Source organism: Stenella coeruleoalba, assembly GCF_951394435.1.
Source record: "Stenella coeruleoalba genome assembly, chromosome: 15".
NCBI classification, from domain to species: Eukaryota; Metazoa; Chordata; class Mammalia; order Artiodactyla; family Delphinidae; genus Stenella; species Stenella coeruleoalba.
The window spans coordinates 5,517,796-5,544,990 of NC_137161.1; the positions used below are offsets into that span (position 1 = coordinate 5,517,796).

The following is a 27,195-nucleotide window of genomic DNA, read 5'->3' on the forward strand; positions in this document are numbered from 1 at the left end:
GCCCCATCAACCCCTCCCCCGGCCCCGCCCCTTGCACGCGGCCACGTTCCTGCCCTGCGCCTGCGTACTGCCATTCTTGACCCTCGAGCCCAGGCAGCTGTCTGCGGCAGCAGGCGGCGGCCTGCAGCACGCGGCACGAGGTGGAGCCCACCGGTACTGGGCCGGCCGGGCGCCGATGCCACGCCTCCCGGGTGAGGGACCACCCGCGGGGGCCAGACTGCAGCCTCCTCCAGAGCCGGGGCTGCTCCGCGTGGGTGTGGGCAGGAAAGGTTCCGGTGGGTGGCGAGGAGGGGGTCGGCCAGGGTGGAGCCAGGAGGGGGGAGGTGCCCCAGACCAGGAGAGGCTCATGCTAGACCTGAGGTCTGCATGGCCGAGGGTGCGTGGGTAGAGGCTCGAGGCAAAAAGCCTCCGTGGCTCAAAGGGTGCTGAGTCTGGAATTGTGCCCTGGTGGGAAGCTTGTCCAGGCCTCCCTTCTAGGCCTAGAATGCGCATTTGCTGGAAGCCTGCACAGGGTCAAGCGTTCCAGGCCTGGAATGTGCATTTGTTGAAAGCCTGCCCAGGCCCACATCTGTTGGTTCTAGAATCTTCTGGACAAACACCTGCTTTAGTCTCAGTCCTACTTAGTCCAGCCCCTTGTAGGCCTAGGCTGAGTTAACTTAGTCCTGAGCCGTGTAAGCCCCAAAGCCTTTTGAGGCTGGAACCTTGTCAGGCCTTGAGCAGCCCCAAAGCCTGCTAGGCCGAACCCACTGTGCCCACCCACACGGCTTGCTCTTTCTCTGACAGACCAAGTCACAATGGCAGGGACCGAGATCTCTGTCCCTCCGGAGCAGTTCACCAAAAGCAAAGAACCAGAGTTGATAACAGAAAAAGCCCTGGAGGAGGAAGAAGAAGGGGTGTGCAGAGCGAGGGAACACCCAAGCTCTGAAGAGTTAGAGGCCGAGAGCACCCACGGGGCCCTCCAGGCCAAGATCCCAGGGGACGAGCTGGAGCTCCTGCTGGCCATCCCGGAGGAGGGCGAGAAGCACATCCTGACCCTGCAGATGGTGCACTTGACCTCCGAAGATGCAGAGCTGCAGAACCTGGCACCACAGCACCGGGAAGAGGTGCAGGGGACGGTGCAGCAGGCTGGTAGTGGGCTGCAGTCACTGGTGTGGCTTGGGGAGGGGTCCCAGCAGAGCCCGCACCAGTGTGTCACCATTAGCATCCAGGAGGAGGTGTACCTGCTGCAGGAGGTGGAGGTGATGCAGTTTCATGTTCTGGAGGAGAATGTGACTGGGGCCAGTGAAGACAGTAAGTGTGCAGTGAGCCTGGCAGAAAGCTCTGGATCTAGAAAGGTACAACTAGTTTTAATAAAATGGGGGGCAGGGGAGGAAGCCAGAAAACTGTTTTTTAGAGTTACCCTTCATGCAGTATTATGTATGGACAAGCAGTTTAAAATTTGCAATTTAAAATTAAATACAGTAAAAATATTTCCCAGGAAAATCTTGGGGGCCCTCATGTTGTTTTTGAAGAGTTTAAAAAGTTACACTAATTAGAATACGATGAGACGCATCGAGTCTTTAAATTGTGTTCTGTTTCACCACCGAGACCCTCGATGCTTAGTAATTACAGTTGAAGCATTTTGGTTGCAATGGACAATCTTCTGTGCTTCTTTAATTTGTGTTTTTCTCTATGGATTCTGTGGTTTCATCAAAGCAAAGAGTTGAATCAGGCTGTAATTACTAGTACTGTACTTGTTTGAATACCTGTTTTTGTGTATTAGCTTGAGAAAGGTCAGGAAGAGGAACGGCTGCTGGCTGAAGGTGGATCCAGTGAAGAAACAGAAGGGCAGTTTCTTCTTCTGGAAGTGAGACCAGGAGATGAAGGAAGAGTTGAAATTGTTCTGACAATTTCACCCTTAAATATTGAGAAACCTGCGCTGGGTCAAGCACGTGTTGAAGAAGCCAACGCTACAGAAAGTCAAAAAAAGACAAAGGGTAGGCCAGTTCCTTTGTAAGAGACTCTTCAAACAACAGGGCTGCTGATTCTCTTCAGGGGAAGGGGATGGTAGTTGAAGTTTGAAGTGGTTGCCTTAGTCGCTTTCAGCATGTCAGGAAATGGGAGAAGTTTTGAGCTAACGTTCTGTATTGTGAGTCAAATCCAAAAGAGTTTTGCATCTTGTGCGCAGATGTTTTGAAAGCATAGTACAGAGGCTCCCGAAAAGGGCCGTGCACATAAATAGAAATTTGGGCCCCATCTGCTCCCTAGTTTGCATCCCCGGGGGGTTAGGGGGTCTGACGGAGACCAGAGCAAGTGCTTCAGGCCCTGGAGAAGGAAGGAGTGATGCCCAGAGGGCAGCAGAGGCTCCCTTTAAGGGGAGGGGATGTTTAGGTGAGGCCAGGAAAGAGGATGACTCTGACCCTCGAAAAGTATTTGTTCAGCTTTTTTTAAAGTATTAGTTTTTCTCCCTTATTTAAATCAAGAGAGTCCACCCTTGAAGTCTCAACTTTTAGCTCATTTATAAAAAGTCATATCTGGCCACCCTCGGCTGTTTCCTCCTTCTAGCAACAGCTAGTCGGGGTTAGAAAGAGACTCAGTTTAGAAAGCCACACTGCCACCACTGTCCCTTCTTCTTACGTGTGGTTAACGTTATTCATTTAGGCTGATTGCCTCTGGCTTCAGTAGCTGGTTGCATGCGTAACCTTTGCTATATATTAGCTTCTCATATATTTAAATCAAGAGATTGTACCCCCAAATTCCCAGCTCCTAGCTCATTTTCAGGTTTTTTAATATATTCACAATTCTGTGCAAGCGTCACCACTGTCTAATTCCAGAATATTTTTATCACCCTAAAAAGAAAAGTGTACCCATCAAACAGTCGCTTCTGGGCATTTCATTTCAATGGAATCATACCCAGGTAGCACATGGCCTTTTGTGTCTGGATCCCTTCACATACCATAACGTTTTCAAGGCTCATCCACGTCGTCGTAGCATGTGTCGGTACTTCACCCCTTCACCCCTGAATAACATTCCATTGTGTGGATACACACCATGTTCTGTTTATCCAGTGATCTGTTGATCCAGATTTAGGCTGTTTTTACCTTTTAGCTGTTGTCCATGGTGCTGCTATGAATATTCATGGACACGTTTCTGTTTGCACACCTGTTTTCAGTTCTTTTGGGTGTATACTGAGGAGTGGAATTGCTGGACACTCTATGTTTCACTATTTGAGGAGCTGCAGAGCTGCACCAGTTTACATTCCCACCAGCAATGTAGGAGGGTTCCACTTTCTCCACATTCTCACTATTCTCCATTTAAAAAAATTACAGCCATCCTAGTGAGTGTGAAGGGGTGTCCCATTATGGTTTTCATTTGCATTTCCCTAATGACTAATGATGTTGAGTATCTTTTCATGTGTTATTGGCTATTGGTGTGTCTTCTTCGAAAATGTCTATTCAAATCCTTTGCCCATTTTTAAATTGGTTCCTGTATTAGCTTCCCAGGGCTGCCATAACAAAATGCCACAAACTGGGTGGCTTAAAACAACATAAACAGGGCTTCCCTGGTGGCGCAGTGGTTGAGAGTCTGCCTGCTAATGCAGGGGACACAGGTTCGAGCCCTGGTCTGGGAAGATCCCACATGCCGCGGAGCAACTACGCCCGCGAGCCACAACTACTGAGCCTGCGCGTCTGAAGCCTGTGCTCCGCAACAAGAGAGGCCGCAATAGTGAGAGGCCCGCGCACCGCGATGAAGAGCTGCCCCTGCTTGCCACAACTAGAGAAAGCCCTCACACAGAAACGAAGACCCAATACAGCAAAAATAAAATAAATTAATTAATAAACTCCTACCCCCAACATCTTAAAAAAAAAACAAAAAAAAAACCATGAACATATTCTGTCACAGCTCTGGAAGCTGGAAGTCTGAAATCAGTGTTGATACAGCCATGCTCTGTTGGAAAGCTCTAAAAGAGAATATGTTCCATGCCTTTCTCTTAGCTTCTGCTGATGCAGCAACCACGGCATCCTTGGCTTGTAGGTGCATCCCTCCAAGTCTCTGCCTCTGTTGTCACATAAAGTTCTCCGTGTGTCTCTTTCTGTGTCTCTGTTCTCTTCTTATAAGGATACCAGTCGTATTGGATTAGGACCCGTCCTAGTCCAGTATGATCATCTGAAATTGTCTTCAGAGACCCTATGTGCAAGTAAGGTCACATTCATGGATGTTTGCCATTAGGACTGCAACGGATCTTTTTGGGGAACACAACTCAACCCCAAAACCTTCTATTCCAAGTTTGTTGAGTGTTTCGTCATGAAAGGGTGTTGGAATTTGTGAAGTGCTTTTTCTGTACCTATTGAGATGATCACGTAGGGCTTTTTCTCCCTTTCTTTTGTCAGTTTGGTGTATTACATTGATTGATTTCCATCTGTTCAACCTCTCTTCCATTACTGTGATAAATTCCACCTAGTCAAGGTGCACAATCTTTTAAATATGCTACTGGATTTGGTTTGCTAGTATGTTGAAGATTTTTGCATCGGTATTCATAAGGGATATTGGTCTATAGTTTTGTTTTGGTGTCTTTTTTTTTCAGTATCAGAGTAATACTGGCCTCATGAAATGAGTTGGGAAGTGTTTCCTACTCGTCTCTCTTTTTTTTTTAAGAGTTTTAGATGTTAGAGTTTAGAGTTTAGATGTTTTTTAAGAGTTTTAGATTGCTGTTAATTCTTTAAGTCTGGTGGTATTCTCCAATGATGCCATCTGGCCCTGGGGGTTTCTTTGTTGAACTTTTTTGATTAATGACTCAATCTCTTTATTGATTGTAGGGCTATTTGGATTTTCTATTTCTTCTTGAGTCAGTTTTGGTAGTTTGTGTGTTTCTAGGAATTTTCCATTTTGTATAGGTTTTCTAGTTTATTGGCACACATCTGTGTATTCTCTTACAGTCTTTTTTATTTCTGTACGGTTGGTAGTACACTTTGCTTCTTGATTTTAGTTATTTGACTTATCTTTTTTTTTTTTAGTTACAAGTCTAGAGAAAGTGTCAATGTTGATCTTTTAAAAGAACCAACTTTCGTTTCATTGGTCCTCTCTGCTGTTTTCTTATTTTCTATCTCATTTATCTTCACTCTAATCCTTATTATTTCTTCCTTCTGCTAGCTTTGAGTTTAGACTTCTCTTATTTTTCTAGTTCCTTAAGATGTAAAGTTAGGTTATTGATCTGAAATATTTTTTCTTTTTTAATGTAAGTGTTTACAATTAAAAGTTTCCTTCTGAGCACTTTAGCTATATCCTGTAAGCTTGGTATGCCATGTTTTCACTTTTATTCATCTCAAAGCATTTTACAGTTTCTTTGTGATTTCTTCTTTGACCCATTGGTCCTTTAGGAGTATGTTGTTTAACTTCTATATATTTGTGAATATTCCAAATTTCCTTCTTTTATTGATTTCTGACTTCATTCCATAATGGTCAGAGAGCAAATTATTTCTGTCTTTTAAAATTAATTGACACTTGTTTTCTGATTTACCATATGGTCTTTCCTGAAGAAGGTGCCTTATGTACCTGAGAAGAATGTATGTTCTCCTGTTGTTGAGTGGAGTGTTCTATAGCTGTTTCTTCTGTCCAGTTCGTTTATAATGTTGTTTAAGTCTTCTGTTTCCTTGGTGATATTCTGTCTGGTTCTCTTCATTGTTGAAAGTGGGGCATCGAAGTCTCCAACTGTTATTGAACCATCTCTTCCTACTTTCAGTTCTTTCAGTTTTTGCTTCAAGTATTTTGGGGATCTGTTATTAGGTTCACGTATGTTTATAATTGTTATATCTTCATGATGGTTTGACCCTTTTATCATTGCGTTATGTTCTTATTTGTCTCTTGTAACAATTTTTGTCGAAGTCTGTCTTGTCCATTAGTATAGCCACCCAGCTTTCTTTTGCTTACCATTTGCATGGAGCACCTTTTGTTCAGTTACCACATTAGGTGAGAAAAGGATGTGTGTAGTTACTTTGTATTTAAGTGGAACTTGAACACCTAAAGAAAGGTTTGTACAAATACATAAATGTTGTCTCTCCCTCCTACAGAAGGAAAACGAACCTTCCACTGTGACATCTGCACGTTCACCTCTTCTAGAATTTCGAGTTTGAATCGTCATATGAAAACTCACACCAATGAAAAGCCTTATACGTGTCACCTTTGCCTGAAAGCTTTCCGTACTGTTACTGTCCTTCGGAATCATATCAACACCCATACAGGTAAACAGCTGAGAGGGACGTTTACCTTGAATGATGTGTGTTGAGGCTTAGGTAAGAATGCAAATCCATCTGTTTGTATATTAAAATAATGCAGTTTTTTAGACTTTAATTTTGTCTTTTTTCTTCAATTTTAGTTAAAAACGTTGGATGTTCCCAAGGTTTTTCTCATATCTTTCCGGGGCCTTTGTGGTTTAAAGAGCCTCTTAATTTTTAAAGCATTTTGAGACTGGGTGTCATTAATAAGTTATGATTCCCTAGGAAAAATGTGGCTAAATCTTGCTTGAAAGAATAAACGATGTGATCTTACAGGAACCAGGCCCTACAAGTGTGGTGACTGTGACATGGCATTTGTCACCAGTGGAGAACGTGCCCGACACAGACGTTATAAACACACTCACGAGAAGCCCTTTAAATGTTCCATGTGCAAGTACGCTAGCGTAGAGGTAAGTTCACTCTTCAAGTTTCGTAGTGTTGTATTAAGAAGCTGCTGTAACAGTCATGTAAGTCAAACTACCAGTAGAATCTCTCGTAACATCTCTGCAGGAAACAATACTCATTTTGTTTCCTAAATTTAATTTTTTAAATGTGATTTCTTTGATTACTGACTAGGGAAAGCAGTATGCAGAGCTGTACAAATTACAAATAACATATGGTCCTGGAGAAATAATTCTCATATTTGTTCAAAAGTTCTACCCTGCATTCTCTGTAGGACTCGTTCCACAAAATCAAAGTGTATTTGCTCTGACAGAACAGAGACCCAATCTGAATGTTCGCTGAGAGTTTTGAGCTTTCCTCAGTGGCACCTGATTTGATACAAAGCAATGTGCTTAAAGATTTAAACATGGCGGGGCTTCCCTGGTGGCGCAGTGGTTGGGAGTCCGCCTGCTGATGCAGGGGACGCGGGTTCGTGATCCGGTCTGGGAGGATCCCACGTGCCGCGGAGCGGCTGGGCCCGTGAGCCACGGCCACTGAGCCTGTGTGTCCGGGAGCCTGTGCTCCGCAGCGGGAGAGGCCACAACAGGGAGAGGCCCGCGTACAGCAAAAAAAAAAAAAAAAAAAAAAAAAAAGGTTTAAACGTGGCCATTTCCACTCTTAATGACAGAGGCCAACTTGTTAAATCTTCAGTTATAAGTCATGTTCATTTCAACTAGATCAGTTTCTTTATACCTTCCAGCAGATTTAGCACACCCTCAGTGAAACAACAGAACGGTATATTTACTTTTTTTTTTTTTTTTTTTTTTTTTTTGCGGTACGCGGGCCTCTCACTGTTGCGGCCTCTCCCGTTGCGGAGCACAGGCTCCGGACGCGCAGGCTCAGCGGCCATAGCTCACGGGCCCAGCTGCTCCACGGCATGTGGGATCCTCCCAGAGCGGGGCACGAACCCGTGTGCCCTGCATCGGCAGGCGGACTCCCAACCACTGCACCCCCAGGGAAGCCCTATATTTACTTTTGAGTGTCACTTTTGTACAATTAATCTTTAAGAACTCCACTATCTAGCAGAGCGCATGCTGGGTCCTGATTTTGAGCCCCATTGGGAAAGGACGATACGCTTGAATTGAACTGAGTTAAAGGGGAGGGCTAAAGTTTAAATACAGCAGTGATGAAACTGCGTTTCATCAACTAGGAAATTTCACAGACAGGGCAGAATTTGATTCCAAAAAAAAAATTTTTTTTTTTTTTGCTATAACTATTTTCAAAAATTATTTGTCATCTGAGTTAAAGGTTGAAACTGTACGCTGAAAACACAAAATGAGGGTTTCAAAGAACAAAGCCATCTGAGAATCCTACGCCTAGAATAGACGTGTGGTTGGTGTCCTGCCAGTTCTCAGCACAAATTTCCCACGTTCGCTGAGACCCTTCTCCAGGGTCGACCTCAACATATGGACCCTCTGTTTCTGCCCTCACCCTGTGTTTTGCATCTTCCAAGTCCTAGCATGCTGGTCTGCTCTAAGGGGGAGTGGCCAAAGCCCCCCACCCTGACGCCACCCGTTTACACGTATGCCAGCAGGAATGTGTGAAGCCGGGATGCAGAGTACCCCAACTTCTGAACTCCCCTCCCTCCTCCTCCTACCTTTCAAAGCCGTCCAGAGAAGGTTTACACACAGCCTTCTTTGATCATGCACACCACTCCGCTTTTCAAACCTCTCATGCTACAGTTTTTTAAATTCCTTTTGTTTTGCTTTCTGATACACTCAAAGCTATCTTTTTTTCTTCTAAAAATCTAAGCTAAATTTTTTGCTTTGGGTCTTGTTTTCCATTCCGAGTCTTCCTTTGTTCTTGAATGTTCTTTAGGCTTCTGGGTACTTTTGCTGCACATTAGGGAACCAGGCCAAGTGGAGCCTTCCTGAGATCACAGACAGGCTGCTGAGGGCTTTCTCACGTCTGTAGCCCAAGCATGGTTCATCACCTCTGTTTCTGCTAAAGGTAGAAAAGAGCCTGAAAGAAGTGAATACAGAATAAGAACAGTCCTAGAAGGTCACTACAATAGGCCCAAAACATGATAAAATGGGCATGTTTGCCTTTTAACTAATTGCCTATGATATGTAATTAATCAAATTAGAAGGTATCTTCTTCTACTTAAAAGTTCTTACAAACTGCTACCGCGTAGAACCTATTCTTATTTTTTATATATAAATGTATTTATTTGTTTATTTTTGGCTTCGTTGGGTCTTCATTGCTGTGCTGGACTTTCTCTAGTTGCCGCGAGCGGGGGCTTCTCTTCGTTCCGGTGCGCGGGCTTCTCATTGCGGTGGCTTCCCTTGTTGCGGAGCACAGGCTCTAGGCGTGTAGGCTTCAGTAGTTGCAGCACACGGGCTCAGTAGATGTGGCACGCGGGCTCAGTAGCTGTGGCTCGTGGGCTCTAGAGCACAGGCTCAGTAGTTGTGGCGCACGGGCTTAGTCGCTCCGCACCATGTGGGATCTTCCCGGACCAGGGCTCAAACCCGTGTCCCCTGCATTGGCAGGCGGATTCGTAACCCCTGCGCCACGAGGGAAGTCCCCGCGTAGAATCTATTCTTAATGGCAAGGAAGGTGTTCCTCCGTCCCTGGGCCGTTTAGGGTCCACAGAGCTTGGAACTGTGAAGTACCTCTGACAGATGTCGGTCCATTCAAGAGCTCATGTTTTCAAGTTTCTCTGTTACGCAAGCAAACAATTTTCTGGCCTCTGCACTTCCGCAGCATGATATAAACTTTGCAGCTATTGAGAGGCCGTTGCCTTAGAAATGAAAATAAGATTGTGGATGCCAGGGAGCAGCTAGATTTCCATTTTCCTTTGTAAAGTGAAGCTGAGGTGAGAGTCTCTTGAACGTCCTGTTCATTGTTGCCCGAGGGTCACACATCAAATGCAGAGCGTCATCCGCCGCAGAAAGGAAGCAGCAGTGGCTTTAGCAGGTTTTCTCCGGGGTGGGAGGTAGGCTCTGCTGTTAAGATCGGACTCGTTTAGATATCTTTTACAACGCTGGTTTATCGAAGACGCCACAAGTTTGGAGTTTCTGCTGCAATAAATATCTTTCATTTGTTTATCAGGCAAGTAAGTTGAAGCGCCACATCCGTTCGCACACGGGCGAGCGCCCCTTTCAATGCCATCTCTGCAGCTACGCCGGCAAAGACGCCTGCAAGGTGAAACGGCACATGAGGACGCATTCCGGTAAAAGTTTCTCACGCTTAAGGCCAAATAAGTAAAGCGTAGTTTCCTTCTTACAAGTGACCTTGGCAAAGTTATCTTCGGTGCAGAACTAGAGGTCGAACGTCAAAGCGAAGTTTTGACACGGGGATGTTGCCTCTGCATTTATTTAGCGTTGAGGGAGCGTAATTCAACACGTAAACACAGCACGTAGATACCCCGTGGTGACCCCACTGTGAAGAGTAAACACCGTCAACTATTTGCTCCCATAGGTTTTCCAGGTTTTTCAAAGTCGGCGCCTTAATTCATCCTTCAACGTTAAGGCAAAACAAAAAACAAAGCGTACTGATTCCGTAAAGCACCGTCTTTATATTTTGTTGTATAAGGACTGTGATTATGTGTGCTTCTGGGTTCTTTACACCAAGGGTAGGAACTAGGTGTGGGTCTTGAACTGTGAGTACCGCCAGATGTTAGGAGAGTCGCCCATCTGGGCTGCTGTCCACACAGCTGGACATCACGTTGTCCGGGCTTGATTTAGGGACCTGGCCCTAGTTGGGGGTTAAACGTATGAGAAAGGAGTTGCAAAGGGAGTCTTGGGGGGGAAAGAAAGGCTTTCAGCCCCAGGTGTCCTTTGGGGAGCACCAGGGGTTTCGGGGTGAAGCCCCTCGGTGGAGGGTCACTGCTGTCATCCGTGTCCCAGGTGAGAGGCCCTACGAATGCCACATCTGCCACGCACGCTTCACCCAGAGCGGGACCATGAAGATACACGTCCTGCAGAAGCATGGCGAGAACGTCCCCAAGTACCAGTGCCCGCATTGTGACACCGTCACTGCAAGGAAGAGCGACCTGCGTGAGTGTCTGGCTTAGAGAACTTCCTTTAGCTGCCCCGTGGGCCGGCTCTTCGGGAAGCCTGTGGAGCCCTGGGCCTGATTCCAGGGAGGCAGCGGGATTCAGGTGCTGCTCCTGGGTGTGTGTGTGTTTGTTTTCCGGACGTGCTGTGATGCCATCTTGTGGCTAGATCTCGTAAGTGCAGTTTCAGAGTCTGGCCCGGGCCCGGTTCAGGTACACAGATGAGCTCTCACGGGCATTTGAGCTCCTAAAGGGCTTCCCGGGTATTATTTTATTCCATAGTGGGCCTGTTTTTACAGATGACGAAGCGGATAAGGGACAAAAAGCGAACTGCCCCAGAGTCTCGTGACCAGGTGCCAGGAGGTGGCCTGATTTCAGGTTCTGACTCTCTATTAAATGATCTCTCCCGTGACACTCAGCAAATTTTTCTTAAACCCTTGCTGTGACCCTAAGCAATTCTGGGAACCGAGGGTGGAAGCGCGACATGGTTCTTTCCGTAAGGAACTTGCCTCAGTAAAAGAGCCCGCTTCATGTGACCTGAAATCCGTCCTGTGACAAGGTGAACCCTCCTAACAGTACGAGGCACCTTGAGCAGGTCCGAGTGCCAGACTGGGAGCTGGGATTGTATCTCGCCTGCAGAGGAAACCGGCCCTACTTAGCCGGGGGCGGTGGTGGAGGTGACGGTGAGTGAACCAGCCCCTCTCCTTTGTTTCGGGGTTCCTGGTCTCTCATTTTCTTCTTTCTAAAACACATAACACTGTGACACTCAGAATATGTCGGCAGAAATAGAGTCCCTGGTTTGCCCAGAGAAATTCTGGATATGAGAGGCACAAACATTTGCAAACATTTCTGAAAGGGTAAAGGTGTTTCATGAAGTCTTAACTTTGCGTCCAGATCCTTTGTCAGTTGCAAAACACAGCCCAGTGAGACCCCGTAGGGCACAGGAGTCTTGAGCCAGTTGCCAAGAAAGGACATTACCGACACCACGGCAAAGAAATACAGGTCATGTCCCATCCAGGTCGGTGGCGCACTCCCTATGCCTCCATATACCCGTAAGATGCTTTGTACACAAGCTAAGTCTTCCTTCCTGTCACTATATGAGACACCAAGCTCTTTAAATGACTGAGTCGGCACGTATGAGGTGCAGAGACGTCTTACACAAAGGACCACAAAGCCACCACGCTTTGGACTTAGTTGAGCCGAAATTATCCTAGAGCGCGCCTCTCGAGTACGACGTAGGGAAAAACAGAGCACTGGCCTCTAACAGAACGTCGGGGCTTCTATTTTAAGCCAGAATACAGAAGTTATATCTTCGTTATGTAGAACCATCTTAACATTATCCTCAAAGTCCGCCCACACCGTAGGGTTCTCCAAGTGCTTGTTAAATGAACACGCCAGGTCCGACGTGCCCTAGCTTAGGTAACGCTTGGCTCTACGTGAACGATTATTAAGATGAGGTGTCAGCGTGCCGTGCAGTTAGAGCAGCAGTGTTTTAGCTGAGACTGATTTTACCTCCCAGGAGACACTTGGCAGTGCCTGCAGGCACTTTGGTTGTCACAAGCGGGGAGGAAGGGATGCTACTGGCACTAGAGGGTAGAGGCCAGGGATGCTGCAGAGAACAGGACACCCACCCAGGAAGGCATGAGCCAGCCTCAAGCGTTAATACAGGCAGACCTCGTTTTATTGCACTTTGCTTTCTCGTGCTTCTCAGCTGCCGCGTATTTTACAGATTGAAGGTTTGTGGCAACCCTGCGTTGAGCAAGTGTGTGGGCACCATCTTTCCGACAGCATTTGCTCACTTCTGGTCTCCGTGTCACATTTTGGTAAATCTCGCAATATTTCAAACCCTCCACCAGCAAAAAGATTATCACTTGCTGAAGGCTCAGATGACGATCAGCCTTTTTTAGCAGTATTTTTAAAGTATGTACATTGTTTTTTAGACATAGTGCTAGTGCACGCTTAATAGACTACGGTATAGCATAAACATAAATTTTATACGCAGTGGGAAACAAGGAAATCCGTGTGATTGACTTTATTGTGATGGTCTGGAACGGAACCCGCAATATCTCCGAGGTCTGCCTGTAGTAGCAAGGGTGAGAAACCCTATTTGGAGCGTAGGGGGAAATCGGCCTCACGGAACGTAACCCTATTCTCCCACGTGATGTTCGGTTACTCTTTTAGGCGTCCATTTGCTCAAGCTGCATACGTACGAAGCTGCAGAGATGAAGTGCCGCTACTGTTCTGCTGTCTTCCACGAGCGCTATGCTCTCATTCAGCACCAGAAAACTCACAAAAACGAGAAGAGGTTCAAGTGTGAACACTGCAGCTACGCCTGCAAGCAGGTACTGTGTTTCAGGCACTTGGGGGAGGAGCCGGGAGTTGAAAGCAAGCGTTCTTAAAGTGTGGCTCACACACCCCTAGAGGTCCTTGAAACCGATCAGGATCATAAGATCAAGATCACTGTTATTAACTAGTTGTAATGCCAACACACTATTCGCCCTTTTCACTAGGTGACATTGGCACTGATGGTGCAAGAACAGTGGAGCTGTTTTAACGTGAGTCAGTGCGGCCACACCAAGCAGGACCACTGTGTTCTTGTTCTTCGTGCCCTGGCAGCAAAAAGGAAGGGCAGTCTACTTAAGAATGTCCTTGACAAAGCCGTGAAAGTTATTCACTTTATTCCATCTTGATTGACCCTGAATGCTCTTTTTAATAGTCTGCGTGATGAACTGCGAAGTTGGCATAAAGCACCTCCGCTGTCCTCCAAAGCACGGTGGTCATCTGGAGGAGGCATCGGTGGGACTTTTGAGTTGCCAGCTCAACTAGCCACCTTTTCGTGAATCACTATTTTTTCTTGAAAGAACAGACGACAAACTCTACTTATTCCATTATTGGGTATTTTGTAGACGTTCTCTTGAAAGCAAATGTAGTGATCCTGCCACGTCAAGGAAAATGGGTTGCCAAGAAAGCAGTTCCCACTTGGAAAACTTACATCCATCAGCGTGAACCTGGCAGCTTTCTAATACTTAAGACTTTTCAAATGAGACTGAAGTGATTTTAAGAAAGCATTTTTAATAGTATGTACTCAACACCTAGAAGCTCTTTATAACTCAGAGCTTCTGATGTTTTCCAAATGACCCACCTGTTATTTACAAAATCACGCATGTTATTTACAAAATCACGCATGGGTTAAAGATCCATTGAAAGTATAAAAAGATCAACACATTTTAACATAACAAAGTACAAAAAGTTCACTGGTGTGGTTTCAGGCCCCACATTTTAACCAACTTTTAAGAAATCACCACTTGTTGAATGTTGGTGTAATAGAGAAGAATACCCACAATTATTTGAGAAAACTATAAAAATTCTGCTCCCTTTCCCAGCTACGTATCTGGGAGAGCAGATGTTCTTCATCTATTTCGGCCACAAGAACACACCCCTGCAGACCGAAGGCAGAAGCTATTTCCTTTGAATAAGGTTGCCAGACTTAGAAATAAAAATAGATAATGACCAGTTAAATTTGCATTTCAGGTAAACAGCAAGTACTTTTGTATACAGGTATGTCCCAAATAGCGCCATCTTATATATGAGGCGAGACATTAGCGTTTTTGTTTTAAAAAAATAGATAATAGGGCTTCCTTGGTGGCGCAGTGGTTGAGAGTCCGCCTGCTGATGCAGAGGACACGGGTTCGTGTCCCGGTCCGGGAGGATCCCACATGCCGCGGAGCGGCTGGGCCCGTGAGCCATGGCCGCTGAGCCTGCGCGTCCGGAGCCTGTGCTCCGCAACGGGAGAGGCCACAACAGTGAGAGGCCCGCGTACCGCAAAAAATAAATAAAAATTAAAAAATAGATAACAGACATTTACAGAGGTATGTTAACATAGTTGATTTGTTATTTTTCAATGAATTGATAAATATTTTTTATATTTTTAATTTCTCAATTGATTTCGAATACAGTCAATATTAATAGATATCATCCCCATAAACAAAAGCTCCTTGGAGTTGGCCATGATTTTTTATGAGTATAATGGGTCCTAAGACCAAAAGCTGAAGAACCGAACAGCGGTTTTGAAGCATTTTGTGCTACTGTGAATATCTTGCCACTGGTCACCAAAGGTGGAGGTCAGTTCTTATTGTGTTTCAAAGTGTGGGCTAGAAATAGCATATGCTTTGAATAAAGGAGAGTGAGTTTTTCTCGTAGATTTTGAGGTTTGGACTGTTTGGATGTCTCAGGCTCAAATTTGTGTAAATCAGCTAAGAGAGCTTCCCGGAAGATGGATGAGACTTGGGAGGTGGTCCCAGGGAGGATAGAGCCCCAGGTGTTTGGGGAGCAGAGAGCAGACAGGGGTACCTGGAGGCCAGGGATGAGGCCAGAGCACTGCTGGGTGCACTGAGCCGCTTTGGTCCTGGAGAGCAGCCCTCCCAGGTTGGACCACGACTCCCAGCAGGAGACCAGGTGATGCTTACCTGGGAGAGAGGGATGAGCTGAAAGGTGTGTGGCGGGGAGGTGTATGTTCATGAGAGAAAGATTGCAAGGAAGGCCATCAGTTAGGGCATTAACAGTAATGCAGAAGTGGTCGTATATTCCATCTGAATAATCATGCCATTTTAAGTAAAACAAATAAAATGTGTACTTTTACTTGGCTCTCTCTATATTCTTGTCCTGATGCCCCAAATGATTTACTCATATAAATCTTAGTTAAAATTTTTGGCGATTTCTTTGCCAAGAACAATTATTTTCACCCAAATGGTTTTTTTTTTTTAAAAGGAATTTATTAAATTTATTTATTTTTGGCTGCGTTGGGTCTTCATTGCTGCGCATGGGCTTTCTCTAGTTGCAGTGAGCGGGGGCTACTCTTTGTTGCAGTGTGTGGGCTTCTCATTGCGGTGGCTTCTCGTTGCGGAGCACGGGCTCTAGGCATGCGGGCTTCAGTAGTTGTGGCACATGGGCTCAGTAGTTTTGGCTCTCGGGCTCTAGAACGCAGGCTCAGTAGCTGTAGCTCACAGGCTTAGTTGCTCCGCGGCATGTGGGATCCTCCCGGACCAGGGCTCGAACCCGTGTCCCCTGCATTGGCAGGTGGATTCTTAAGCACTGTGCCACTGGGGAAGTCCCCCACTATGCCTTTAAATCGATATGAAGATTTGTAACACTATCAGGAAGTAGCCGGGAAAATGTTTAGATGCTTAATGTCCTTCAGACCCCAAAAGTCTGCTGAGTTGAAACTCTAACAGTAGATTTTCAAGTTTGCAGTTTCCATCTGCCCTTTGTAAATTCAGATCATGGCAAATAATTATAGAAATATGGCTGCAAATACATAAGCTCTTTGGGAGGGGAAATGGATTACGGTTTCACTCCCCGAGGTATGTTCTACTCCATCCCTCCTGGGACTGTAGGACCAGCTGGGATTAATCCTGAGAACTTGGTAACCTGATGGCAGGGACCGTGTAAGCTTGTTTCCTAGAGGCCAGACCGCGCTACTTCCACGGCAGTGCTGTGTCAAGAATGCGTTTGCTTTGTTTTTTCTTAAAAATGCACACATCTTTGGGGAGGAAAAAAAAAAAAGGTATACAATAAATAACGTCTGATGCTAAAAAATCCCTGTCAGTAGCTCAGCCATTTGTTTTCCTTCCCTTCTAGGAACGTCATATGACAGTTCACATACGTACCCACACTGGAGAGAAGCCGTTTGCCTGCCTCTCCTGCAATAGACGTTTCCCACAGAAGCAACTTCTAAACGTGCACTTCAAGAAATACCATGATACAACTTTCGTCCCGACTGTTTACAAATGCCCCAGGTGTGGCAAAGGCTTTACCCGCTTGGTAAGCTCCCTCAAGTCCCAATAAATCCTCCTTGAGAAGATCCCTGTGTCCCCAGGCACGGTGTCACACTTGGGCAGTTTTATCCTGATTATAGAAACTTGCCAGGATTTAAGGTAGCGTCTGTCATGCCTTAAGAAAGTGGTTATTAGTTTTCTGGAGTCACAAAACTCTTGAAAATCTTATAAACATGTGGTTTCCCTTCCGTGAAAAAAGACACTCCTGCAGACAGAATCTTGCGAATGGCTTTAGGGAGTTCTCAGGCTCCCGGACAATCTACCAAGAACCCCTGCTTTTAGGGTAACATGTTAAAAATTGTCCCTGTGGATTAGATTTAGGCAGAGAATGCAGTTTTTAATATGTTTTGTAGATATTCTTAGAATAGGGCTCTCGGTACTGTGCTCAGAAATACATTTACTCTTCAGTTTTATTTTTTTAGGTGTCGTATTAGTTATCTATTGCAAAGCAAATTACCTCGAGATGTAGTGGCTTAAGACAACCAACGTTTGTATCTCTCATTTTCTGTGGGTTGGGAAGTTGGGAGTGGCTCACCTGGGTGGTTCTGCCTCTGGGTCTCTCGTGAGTTGCCGTCAGGATGTTGTCAGGGGCTGCAGTCATTGGATGGCGTGACTGGAGCTGGAGGTACCGCTTCTAAGACGGCGTGCTCAACATGGCTGTTGGCAGGAGGCTTCAGTTCCTCGCTCCGTGGACCTCTCCATTGGGCTGCTCAAGTGTCCTCGTGACCAGAGCGAGAGAGAGCAAGGAGGAAGCCACAGTGTCCCGTAATCTTAGAAGTGACACGACCCTACTTTTCTGTTCATTAGAAATGCAGCATATAATTCAGCCCATATTCAAGGGGTGAGGGGTAAAGTCCCTTTTGAAAGAAAGAGCGCCAAAGAATTTGTGGACATTTAAAGCCACCACAGATGATTAGCTAGATCCCTAGATGATGTGTGTGCTTTATAAAAGTTTAAAATTATCTGAACTTGACTATTTTTATGGAAGAAACTATCTTTTCTCTTAGAGGAAGATGGTAGGGTAGTTGTGTTTTTTGGGTAGTGTGTGGGACAGTTCTGGAGTGCTAATGCTATTAGTTGAAAATTTCAAACAGAAGCGGCGGCAGTGCTCCAAAAACAGTGTCATTCATACCGAGTTAAAATTGTAAAGAAGCTGCCCTTTGGTGTGAGAAACAAGAAAGCAGAGTAAAGAGTAAGTCAACCTCACAGGATCCTTCAGCATGAAGTCAGAAGTTTTGAAACTTCTCCTTCCATTCAAGAAAGCACATTGGGACTTGCATCTAGAATATAGAAAGAATGTTTACAACACTATAATAAAAAGTTAAATACCCTATTAAAAACAGGCAAAGGATCTAAGTAGACATTTCTCCGAAGAAAATATACAGATGGCCGATAGGCACATGAAAACATTCGTCACTAAGGAAATGCAAATCAAAATCACAGTGAGATACCCCTAGGACGAGCCATTAGAATGGCTGTGATCAAAGAAGGCAGATAATAAAAGATGTGGGAAAACTGAACCTGTTATACATTGCTGGTGGGATTTTTAAACGGTGAAGTCACCTTGTAAAACAGTCCGGCAGTTCCTCAAAAAGTTAAACATAGAGTTACCATGTGACCCGGCAATTCCACTCCTAGGCATGTATCCCAAAGAGTTGAAACATATGGCCACACAAAAACCTGTACACAAATGTTCACAGCAGCATTATTCATAATAGCCAAAAACTGGAAACTACCCAAATGTCCATCAACTAACGAACAGATAAAACGTGGCCCGCCCATACACGGGAATATTATTCAACCACAAAAAGAAGTGAAACACTGATACATGCTATATAACGTGGGTGAACCTCGAAAAAAGCCAGACACAGAAGGCTACATATTATATGATCCATCTTGATGAAATGTCCAGAACAGGCAAGTTCATAGAGACAGAAAGTAGATTAGTGGCTGCCTGGAGCTGGAAGGAGGGGGAATGCAGAGTGTTTACGGTATAGGATTTCTTTTTGAAATGTTCTAAAATTGATTGTGGTGGATAGTTGCACAATTCTGTGAATGAACTAAAAACCTTGAATTATACATTTTAAACAGGTGGATTTTATGGCATGGGAATTATATCTCAATAAAGCTGTTTATAAGAAATAAAAGAAAGGGATTTCCCGTTTCTGGTTCCATGTGTAAGGAACTTGGAAGTCACTACTTCATCCTAACAAGTAAAAAACTGAATAGAGTGAAAAATCAACAACTCTTTAAGATCCGTAAAAGAGGCAAGGCCACAGGGCAAACCTGCCCCCAAGCTTGGAGACACAGACAGGTGAATGCAGGGAGTCCCCTCTTACCTGAGCAGAGACTTAGAAGCAGGAACTGCTGTGGAAGCCAGTGCCGGTGTAGGAAAAGCAGAGCTGTCACTGATGAATTGCTGGAGGCTCGGCGTGCACAACTGAGTGTTGAAAGGTGCAGGGGGATCCAGTCATAGGGGGATCCCCACCATATTGTGAGCTTTACCACCAGGAGTTCAACAAGGTTCCCACAGCGAATATCTAAAAAACAAAAACAAAAAAATCTCCTTCTGCTTCCTGCAGGGGGAGTGGAAAAGGAACCATTCTTCTTACCGAGGCTTGTTCTAGGGGTAGACTAGTTAACCAGTACCTAATCTGCTGGGGTTTTATCAGAGCCTAACTGACCTGGGGAAGGGAAATACCCAAGTCCACCCCATTTTGGACATTCTGTCCCACCCAAGAGGGGAGAAAAAAGAAACTGAGAAACCACAGCCCAGAGGCACAGGCTCACGGAAAGGCTGAGCCCTCAACACAGGCTGGAGAACGCACCCCACACCATCACATTACTAAAGGCTTATTTACAGCAGCTCCTTTTATGCAAAAAAAAGAAAAATTCCAAGGCGTGCCAAACAGCAAAAAACACAATTTGAAGAGACAGAGCAAGCATCAGGAATGGCAGGGATGTTGGAGTTATCAGACCAGGAACTTAAAACAACTACGATTCATATGCTAAGGGCGCTAACAAAAAAAGTAGGCAGGGCTTCCCTGGTGGCACAGTGGTTGAGAGTCCGCCTGCCGATGCAGGGGACACGGGTTCGTGCCCCGGTCCGGGAAGATCCCACATGCTGCGGAGCAGCTGGGCCCGTGAGCCATGGCCGCTGAGCCTGCGCATCCGGAGCCTGTGCTCCGCAACGGCAGAGGCCACAGCAGTGAGAGGCCCGCGTACCGCAAAAAAAAAAAACACTTAAACCTCAACAATAAGAAAACAACCCAGTTAAAAAATGGGCTAAGGACTTTGACACCTCACCAAAGAAGATATACTGATGGCAAATAAGCATATGAAAAATTGTTCCCCATCATATGTCATCAGGGAAATGCAAATTAAAACAATGAGATACCACGACACACCTATTGGAATGGCCGAAATCCGGAATACAGACAACACCAAACGCCAGCGAGGAGGTGGGACAACAGAAATTCTTCTTCATTGCTGGTTGCAGCGTAAAATGGGGCAGCCAGTTTGGAAGACAGTTTGGAACTTTCTTACGAAACTAAACATACTCATACCCCACAATTCCACAGTCATGCTCTTTGGTATTTACCCAAAAGAGCTGAAAGCTTATGTCCACACAAAAACCTACACACAGGTGTTATAGCAGCTTTACTCATAATTGCCCAAACTTGGAAACAACCAAGACTCCCTTGAGTAGCTGGATGGATAAACGAACTGTGGTGCATCCAGACGGTGGAATATTATTGAGCACAATTTGAATATATAAAATCTCTCTTTTATAACATCATTAGGACTAAAGGAGAAATCAAGAATAGAATTAAGATTATATTTACAACTTATGAATAGCACGTGTCCAAACTAATGGGATGCAACCAAAAACTACAGCTATTCGAGTCCTTTGCGTTTCCATTTGAATTTTAGAATTAGCTTGTCAATATTTGTAAAGTTGTAGCTTTAAATGAGTTTATAATACAAAATGTAAAAGAGAAAATAAACATTTAAATTAATATTTTAGAAAGAGCAAAAATAAAAAAGGTCCACATCAAAAAAATCTTAAAAAAAAAAAGACATGGAGGAACTTTAAATGTGCATTAAGTGAAAGAAGCCAGTCGGAAGAGGCTCCACACTGTATGGTTTCAACTCTGTGGCGCTCTGGAAAAGGCAAAACTGGAGACAGTAAGAGGACCAGCGGTCGCTTGGGGTTGGGGTTTAGGGGAAGAAAGAATAGGCAGACAGCAGAGGATTTGTAGGGAAGAAAATCTACCTCCCTCTCAATTTTGCTGTGAACCTAAAACTGCTCTTTAAAAATTGTGTTTAAAAATAGACAAATAAATGAAAGTATATCTGGATACTCAAATTCAATTTAATTTTTAAAAAGCATAGGATTCACAAACTTCCATTCTTTAGCCCACAGTGGTCCCAGGGTATCTCTGGACCAGAATGTCACAGGGCCACCCCTCTCCTCCCCAGTAAGGATCCCCTGCTCTGGATTCAGAATACTGGGCACCTCCTCTCTTGAGAAACAGTTCCCTGACGCAGAGGTTTGTGTTATTACTTTGCCCCCTGGGCCGTAAATGTCCATAGGTTTACTTAAAATCTTACCCCACTTACTTTGTAAAGGCTGGATGTGTTTCTGTTTGTTTTGTTTGCTCATCCAAACTTGTGTCAGGAGTTCTTAACCATGAACTTTGTGAAGTCGTCGGGAGACTGTGCGTGGAGATACACATGCCTGTTGCTGGGGAAGGAGCCTTGCTTTTTATCATATTCACAAAGGAATCCTTGACTCCAAAAGGCTTGGTTTTATATACTTCGTCATCCTATAAACCAGGGATTGGCACGCTTTTTTCTGTAAAGGGCCAGAGTAAATATTTTCATCTTCACAGACCAGTTTCTGCCCCAACTACTCAAGTCTGCCGTTGTAGCTCAAAAGCAGTTTGCCAACCCGTATGGATAAGCATAAAATGGAAGCAATTTAAATACCATCCCCCTCCCCTTACATACGGATCCTTCCTCTTTCCCCCGACGCACCAGGACAGCCCCGACCACCACACTGAAGTCTCAGTGGAAACTAGGGGTCACATTTTATATAATCAGCATATTTAATGACATGCCGCCAGTATCTTACTTTAGCATATGGACTTAGTGTAAGTGTTCTCACTTATTTTAAACCATCCTGCGTGTTCACAGACAAAAATATATCGTTACTAGGTTCGATAGGAAAGCTCTGAGCTGCCTTTTTAATTCCAAATGTTGTACAGTCTTAATACCTCCATGCATAGTGGGTCTGGAGGGAAGCTGGTAGGGCAGTAAAATGCCCATGGTATAGTGCTGATTTTTATAAAATCGAGGGTATATTGAATTTTTCAAACCTCACTTCAGTAGAAGCAGTCTAGGAAAATGAATTTTGTCTTCTCATTGACGTCCCTGACTTTAAAAATAAGCTAGGTTTCGGCTAGACCGAAACACAACGGAAAAGGGTCACCTCTAAAAAAAACCATCTTTTTTGTACAAGATTACCCAAGGCGCGCGTTCCTCCCCGCTTCCCGTCTCCTTAGCCGTGGGTTTTCCACGCCATTCCCAGTGATGCTGGCTTCCTCTGTGCTCTCCTTTCTCCGGCAGAATAACATGCAGAGACACTTGAAAAAGTGTGGCTCCAGGCAAGAGAAGCCAACCACCTCGGAAAAAGGAAGACGAACAAAAATGAGGAAGCCGACCAACCCAAAAGAGACAGCCAAGGAAGACGGTACCTCGTGTTAAATGAATCAGGTTTTATTTTGACGGTGGTTTTCTGGTTCTACGTTTCCCTGGGTGCTGAGCGTTACTGTGCAGGGGACGCATCCAGAAACCCTAAGTGTCCGACCCCAGCAGGCGCCTGTTCCCAGCAGCCATTGCTGCTGCTGCTGCTGCCCCGACGGGCGGGTTGGTGAAGTGGGAGGATGCGCAGAGGAAGTGAGCCTGGGGACCCCGGTGGGTCCACGCCCCCCGTCACGTGGGGTCCTGGCAGGACGTGAGAGCCAGGCGATGATGCTGCACATGCCCCCGCTGTCCCTGGTCGTGCTGGTGGACCGTCCCTGTGCCTGGTGGAGCTATGGGCCTGTGTCCATCTCCTGGGGCTGCCGCGGCAAATGACCACATGCTGGGTGGCTTAGAACGGAAATTGATTTGCTTGTAGGTCTGGAGGCAGAAGCCTTAAATCAAGGCCATCAGCAGGGCTACGCTCCATCTGCACGCTCTGGGGCGGGGGGGGGGGCACCCTTCCTTGCCTCTTCCGGCCTCCGGTGGCCCAGGCGCCCCGGGCCTGTGGCTGCATCACCCCGTCTCTGCCTCTGTCTGCCCGTGGGCGCATCCCCTGTATCTGCGTCTCACCTTTTCTGTCTCATACAGACACGTGTCGTTGGCTTTAGGGCCTGCCTGGAAGATCCAGGATGATCTCATCTCGAGGGCCTTCATTACATCTTCAAAGACCCTTCTTCCAAATAAAGTCTCAGTTTGGGGGTTGGGATGTGGACGTGTCTTTTGCGGGGCTGCCATTCAACCCACTCCAGGTGTCAGTCTTTTCCCTCCAGCCTCAGGGAGCAGATGTGAGTCCCCAGGTTAACACAGGGGTTGTCCGTGTACTGTCGGCCCTGTGGAAGGTTCTGCTCCACGAGGGGGAGGCCCTAGCTCCTGTGCAGCTGTTCTGTTCCTTTCGTATGAGAATCTTAGACTTAGAGTATGACTGGAAACCAAGGCAACCTTCAGCAAAAACACATGGAAAATGTTTGCATGGCATCCTCATCCTTTAAATTCCCTAGATTTTGATTCCAGCCCCAATCCTGGACTTGTGAATGTTCCCACGGAGAGCTGGAAGCCTCTTCCTTCCTCCAAGGGTTGTCAGATCAAGTGGAGGACACGCCCAGTTAAATTTGAATTTCAGATAAACGATGAATAACTTTGTCGTCTGAGTATATCCCACACACTATCTGGGATAAACTTATGCTAAGCAATGACTCAGTGTTTATCGGAAACTCACGTTTAACAGGGCGTCCTGCAGTCCGTCCCTTTCCCCTCTGTGCAGCGTCCCTCATTTCAGTAACTGTCCACATGCCAAACTCCCTGGTTCTTTTTCCACGTCTCACCCACCTGGCAAAGCTCAAACCCTGGAGGCATCGCGGGAGCCAGGTCCAGGAGGGTGGGTGACCTGGCAGGACCTAGGGGCCCTCAGTTGGTGCACAGCTGCCCAGCTCAGTTACAACCATCCAGAATTGCACCCACGGCCCGTCTCTGGAGCACCTGTTTTATCTCCTGCAGGAGTTACCATGTCCCACCAAGAGCTCACACGTGGTCCCTTTTATCCTGAGTGCAGCCCCACACCGCAGGCCTTCGTGCCGTCCGCCAGTGGAGAACTGGATGGCAGAGGCCACAGCCCGCCCCGGGCTCCCGTGGACACCCCGTGGCACCTCTCCCACCTGCTCACCCCTCCACGTTTCTCTTCTCCCTCCCCAGCGGCCAGCTCGTCCGGTTCAGCCAGATCCTTCTCGACAGCCTCAAATATACTTGTGTCTTGAGAAAAAATAAATACACCGGCAGGACTCCCAGCTCCACTCTGCTCCCTCTTGTTCCCATGGACTCCCCTCTCCCCTGCCCCCTCGGCCCCTCCATTGTTCAAGCCTGTGGGCTTCCAGCCTGGGCACCGGCCTCCGCAGTTGCGGGGCAGCACCTCACCCTCATTAATCCTGAGCTGACCTCTCCCCAACGTGCTTTCTGGACGTTGACATTGAAAGAACAGAAAAAAATTTTTTTAGTGGTGAAGAGTAGGTCCCCACGTGCGCCTTCTCCCCCATTTACTCACACTAGTCTTTGAAACAGGACCGTTCTGTCGACGAGCTCTGGGAAGGGCCCTGGAGACACGGCTGGCGTTGACTGTTCGTGAGTCAGAAGGGCAGAAAGGGCAAAGCTCTTGCAGTTTTAAAAATCGGGGATGGAAAGACTGGATATATTAAAACGTTTTGCGTATCGAAGAGGGTCAGCTGCGTATTCAAAGCAAAGTGTGAATTGAGACAAGTAACCTCACTTGTATTAGCCAGAAACAGGACTTGATTTGCACTTCAGGGTCTTTTTTGAACCTACATCCTCCAGGTCATCGTTTCATTTCTACTTTTGCTGTGTTAGTGGGTCAGCGTGTCCCCCACCAGGTCCTCGGTAGATTTCTGCAAGTTACTGTCAGACGGCACCTGTTCCGCGACTCTTGTGTTCATCTTCGTACACAAGGCCTGAGTCTTATTCCTCTCCCCCCTCCCCCCTCCCAAATGCTTCAAGGAACCGTAAGCAAAACTATGTTGCAACAAGTTTGAAGTCACGTGCGATAAAAAGCCGCCTTCTGCGCGGGGCTCTCTGTCTCTCATTCCCGGTGCCTCGTCAGTGACTTTCCACGGGTTTTCTCGGAGGAATTTGGAAAATGGGTATGGGGTTGGATGTGGATGTGAGCCTCTGTTTTGAGACTCCCAAAGTTGGGCTGACTGTTTAGAAGCTGCTGGAAGGAGGGCAGGGATGGTCACGGATCTGAGTGTGGCTCATGGCGTGTACCTAGCAGGACGCTTGGCCCGGAGGTGACTCGGGGTATGTTGATTAGCTGATGGGACAGGTGTCCCGAGAGCCGCTGGCCTTTTTCATGTCATCAGTGTCATTCCGTGGGCACCAGGACAAGACTTGTGTAAGCCGTCCGGCCAGTAACTCACAGGATCTGCATTCACCTCAAGCCGCGGTTCTCAGCGGGGGGTGGTTTTGCCCCGCGGGGCGCAGGTGCCTGTGTCTGGTGGCATTTCTGGCTGCCACAGCTGGGGGAGGGTGCTTCTGGCACCCCGCGGGTCAAGGCCAGGGAGGCTGCTCACCGCCTAACGGTGCGCAGGACAGGTTCCCACAGCAGGGAACCCTCCGGCCCTAAATGTCTGCAGAGCTGAGGTGGAGAAGCCCTGCCTTAAAGCTGGGGTTGAGAAGCCCTGCCTTAAACAGTTGAGATCAGGGTATTTGTACTGTCCCATAAATGGAAGTATTGTTTTGTAAAATGCTGCGCTAAAAATTCAGTCATTGTTTCCAAAATACAATCGCAGCGTTTTTATCAATTCTGATTTCGCGGCTGCTTTATTTTAAATTTGCCAACGCTGTGCCTTTTCCCCAAGAAGCCGCTGCTGAGGAGGCCTCCCTGGTGAGCGGAGAGCAGTACCCGGGGGGGCTGGTTCCCATCGACTTCGGAGAAGCCATGGCTGGAGGCGAGGACCCGGATGAAGACATGACCTGTGAGATGATCCTGGCCATGATGGAGAACTGATGGGGAGTCCAGGTTCGGTGCGACAACGTGTCGTTCTCAACGCGCGTTACGAGGGTTTAGCACTGTCTTTGAAACAATTAAATTCATGACAACGGATGGTCACAGTTTTTCCAGAGCTTGTGGTAGTGCCTAGAATTGGTTGCCTGTTTTCAGTTGGGTATTTCAGAAACACTACAGGCATTTGATAAAGGGCCCCAATCCTGAATTGGAGGATGAAACCTCAGACCTATGAATTCATTCACTTGATACCGGCAGGGTGACCCCCAATGAATGAGCAGTGATTTTTGGATAATAGTCATTTCCATGGTGACGTAGACCACTTAGTGCTTCACCAGACAGGCGAAGCTGGGGAACTGCAGGTTGGATTGTACACACCCGTGATATTTCTGATATTACGAGTTTTAAACATAAAAGACTAATTTTATGTCCTTTTTTATACAAATGAGTTATCCATAAAATTTAAAGCTACCATAATACTTTTAATTAGTTCTAAATTCAATGCAAAGGGTCCTAATGGTATTTTTAAAAACTGAGTAGAAAAAGAGAAACCTCACATTAGACCGGAAAGTGATGAGCAATTGTTTTTACTGGGGCAGATCAGCAGGGCTCGCTTTGAGATTTTGTTTCTTTCTTAATTTTCTTTGGCAGGTGTGAAGTCCCCCCGTTACATTCCGTTATAGCTTATTAGTGTATCAGTTTGTCACCCTTCTGTTTTGCTAAAACGCCTTTGTTTATATTTTTTAAATAATTGGCCGAGTGAGAAGAAACAGAAAAATCTGATGATGAAAATGTGTACTTGCAGAGAACTGGTACTTTTTTAGAGCACCTATAATGAGTATTTTTTGGCCACGCCAAAGAGGTTTTCCCACATTCGAGCAGCACATGAAATGCCTCTTTAGTACTTAAAGTTAACTAGTATCTATCTTTATACTGAGTCGTATTTTTCTTCTTTTTTTAGCTCAGCAGCTGCTTTTGCTGGGAACTCCCCTCCACCCCATATTTTAAAATCATTGATAGGTCCTAAGTTCAAATTCTTTTTTTTTCAGCTTTATTGCGATATAATTGACAAATAAAACTGTAAAGTGTACCTTGTGATGATTTGATATACAATTTGATGTATGTATGCATTGTGAAAGAATTTCTCCCATCTAGTTGACTAAATTCAAATTCTTAAAATGCTGATCTGGTGTTAAAATACCCCAAGTTCAGAAGCCCCATGTCAGGTGAACATATGGAAGCAATTTCCCAGCAGGAAAGGCAGTATATTCATTTTATGACAGTAAATTAATTGAAATCACATAATAAGACTAACCCCATGGTCTGTTGTATGCTATAATTGGGCCTATTTGAACT

The 27,195-nt window shown here is 46.0% G+C and overlaps 1 protein-coding gene across 3 annotated transcripts; it reads left to right on the plus strand.

Moving 5' to 3' along the window:
• The first annotated feature begins 86 nt into the window (after positions 1-86).
• CTCFL (CCCTC-binding factor like) lies at positions 87-27,195 on the plus strand. 3 transcript variants are annotated; one of them, XM_079945147.1, is made up of 12 exons: positions 87-191; positions 784-1,103; positions 1,230-1,334; positions 1,763-1,976; positions 6,048-6,218; positions 6,528-6,661; positions 9,744-9,864; positions 10,541-10,690; positions 12,871-13,031; positions 16,327-16,509; positions 22,155-22,278; positions 25,694-27,195. In XM_079945147.1, the coding sequence occupies exons 1-12, from the start codon at positions 176-178 to the stop codon at positions 25,840-25,842; spliced, it is 1,848 nt and encodes a 615-aa protein (XP_079801273.1). In that variant the 5' UTR covers positions 87-175; the 3' UTR covers positions 25,843-27,195. The 3 variants fall into 3 exon arrangements, with proteins under 3 accessions (XP_079801273.1, XP_079801271.1, XP_079801272.1); XM_079945145.1 differs by having other exon boundaries at positions 784-1,334; XM_079945146.1 differs by having other exon boundaries at positions 784-1,334; positions 25,697-27,195.

Excerpts from the sequence above, each read along its gene's own strand:
- CTCFL (XM_079945145.1), top strand. Across the intron at positions 9,865-10,540 it reads GCACATGAGGACGCATTCCG|GTGAGAGGCCCTACGAATGC; the intron begins GTAAAAGTTTCT and ends TCCGTGTCCCAG. Across the intron at positions 10,691-12,870 it reads TGCAAGGAAGAGCGACCTGC|GCGTCCATTTGCTCAAGCTG; the intron begins GTGAGTGTCTGG and ends TTACTCTTTTAG.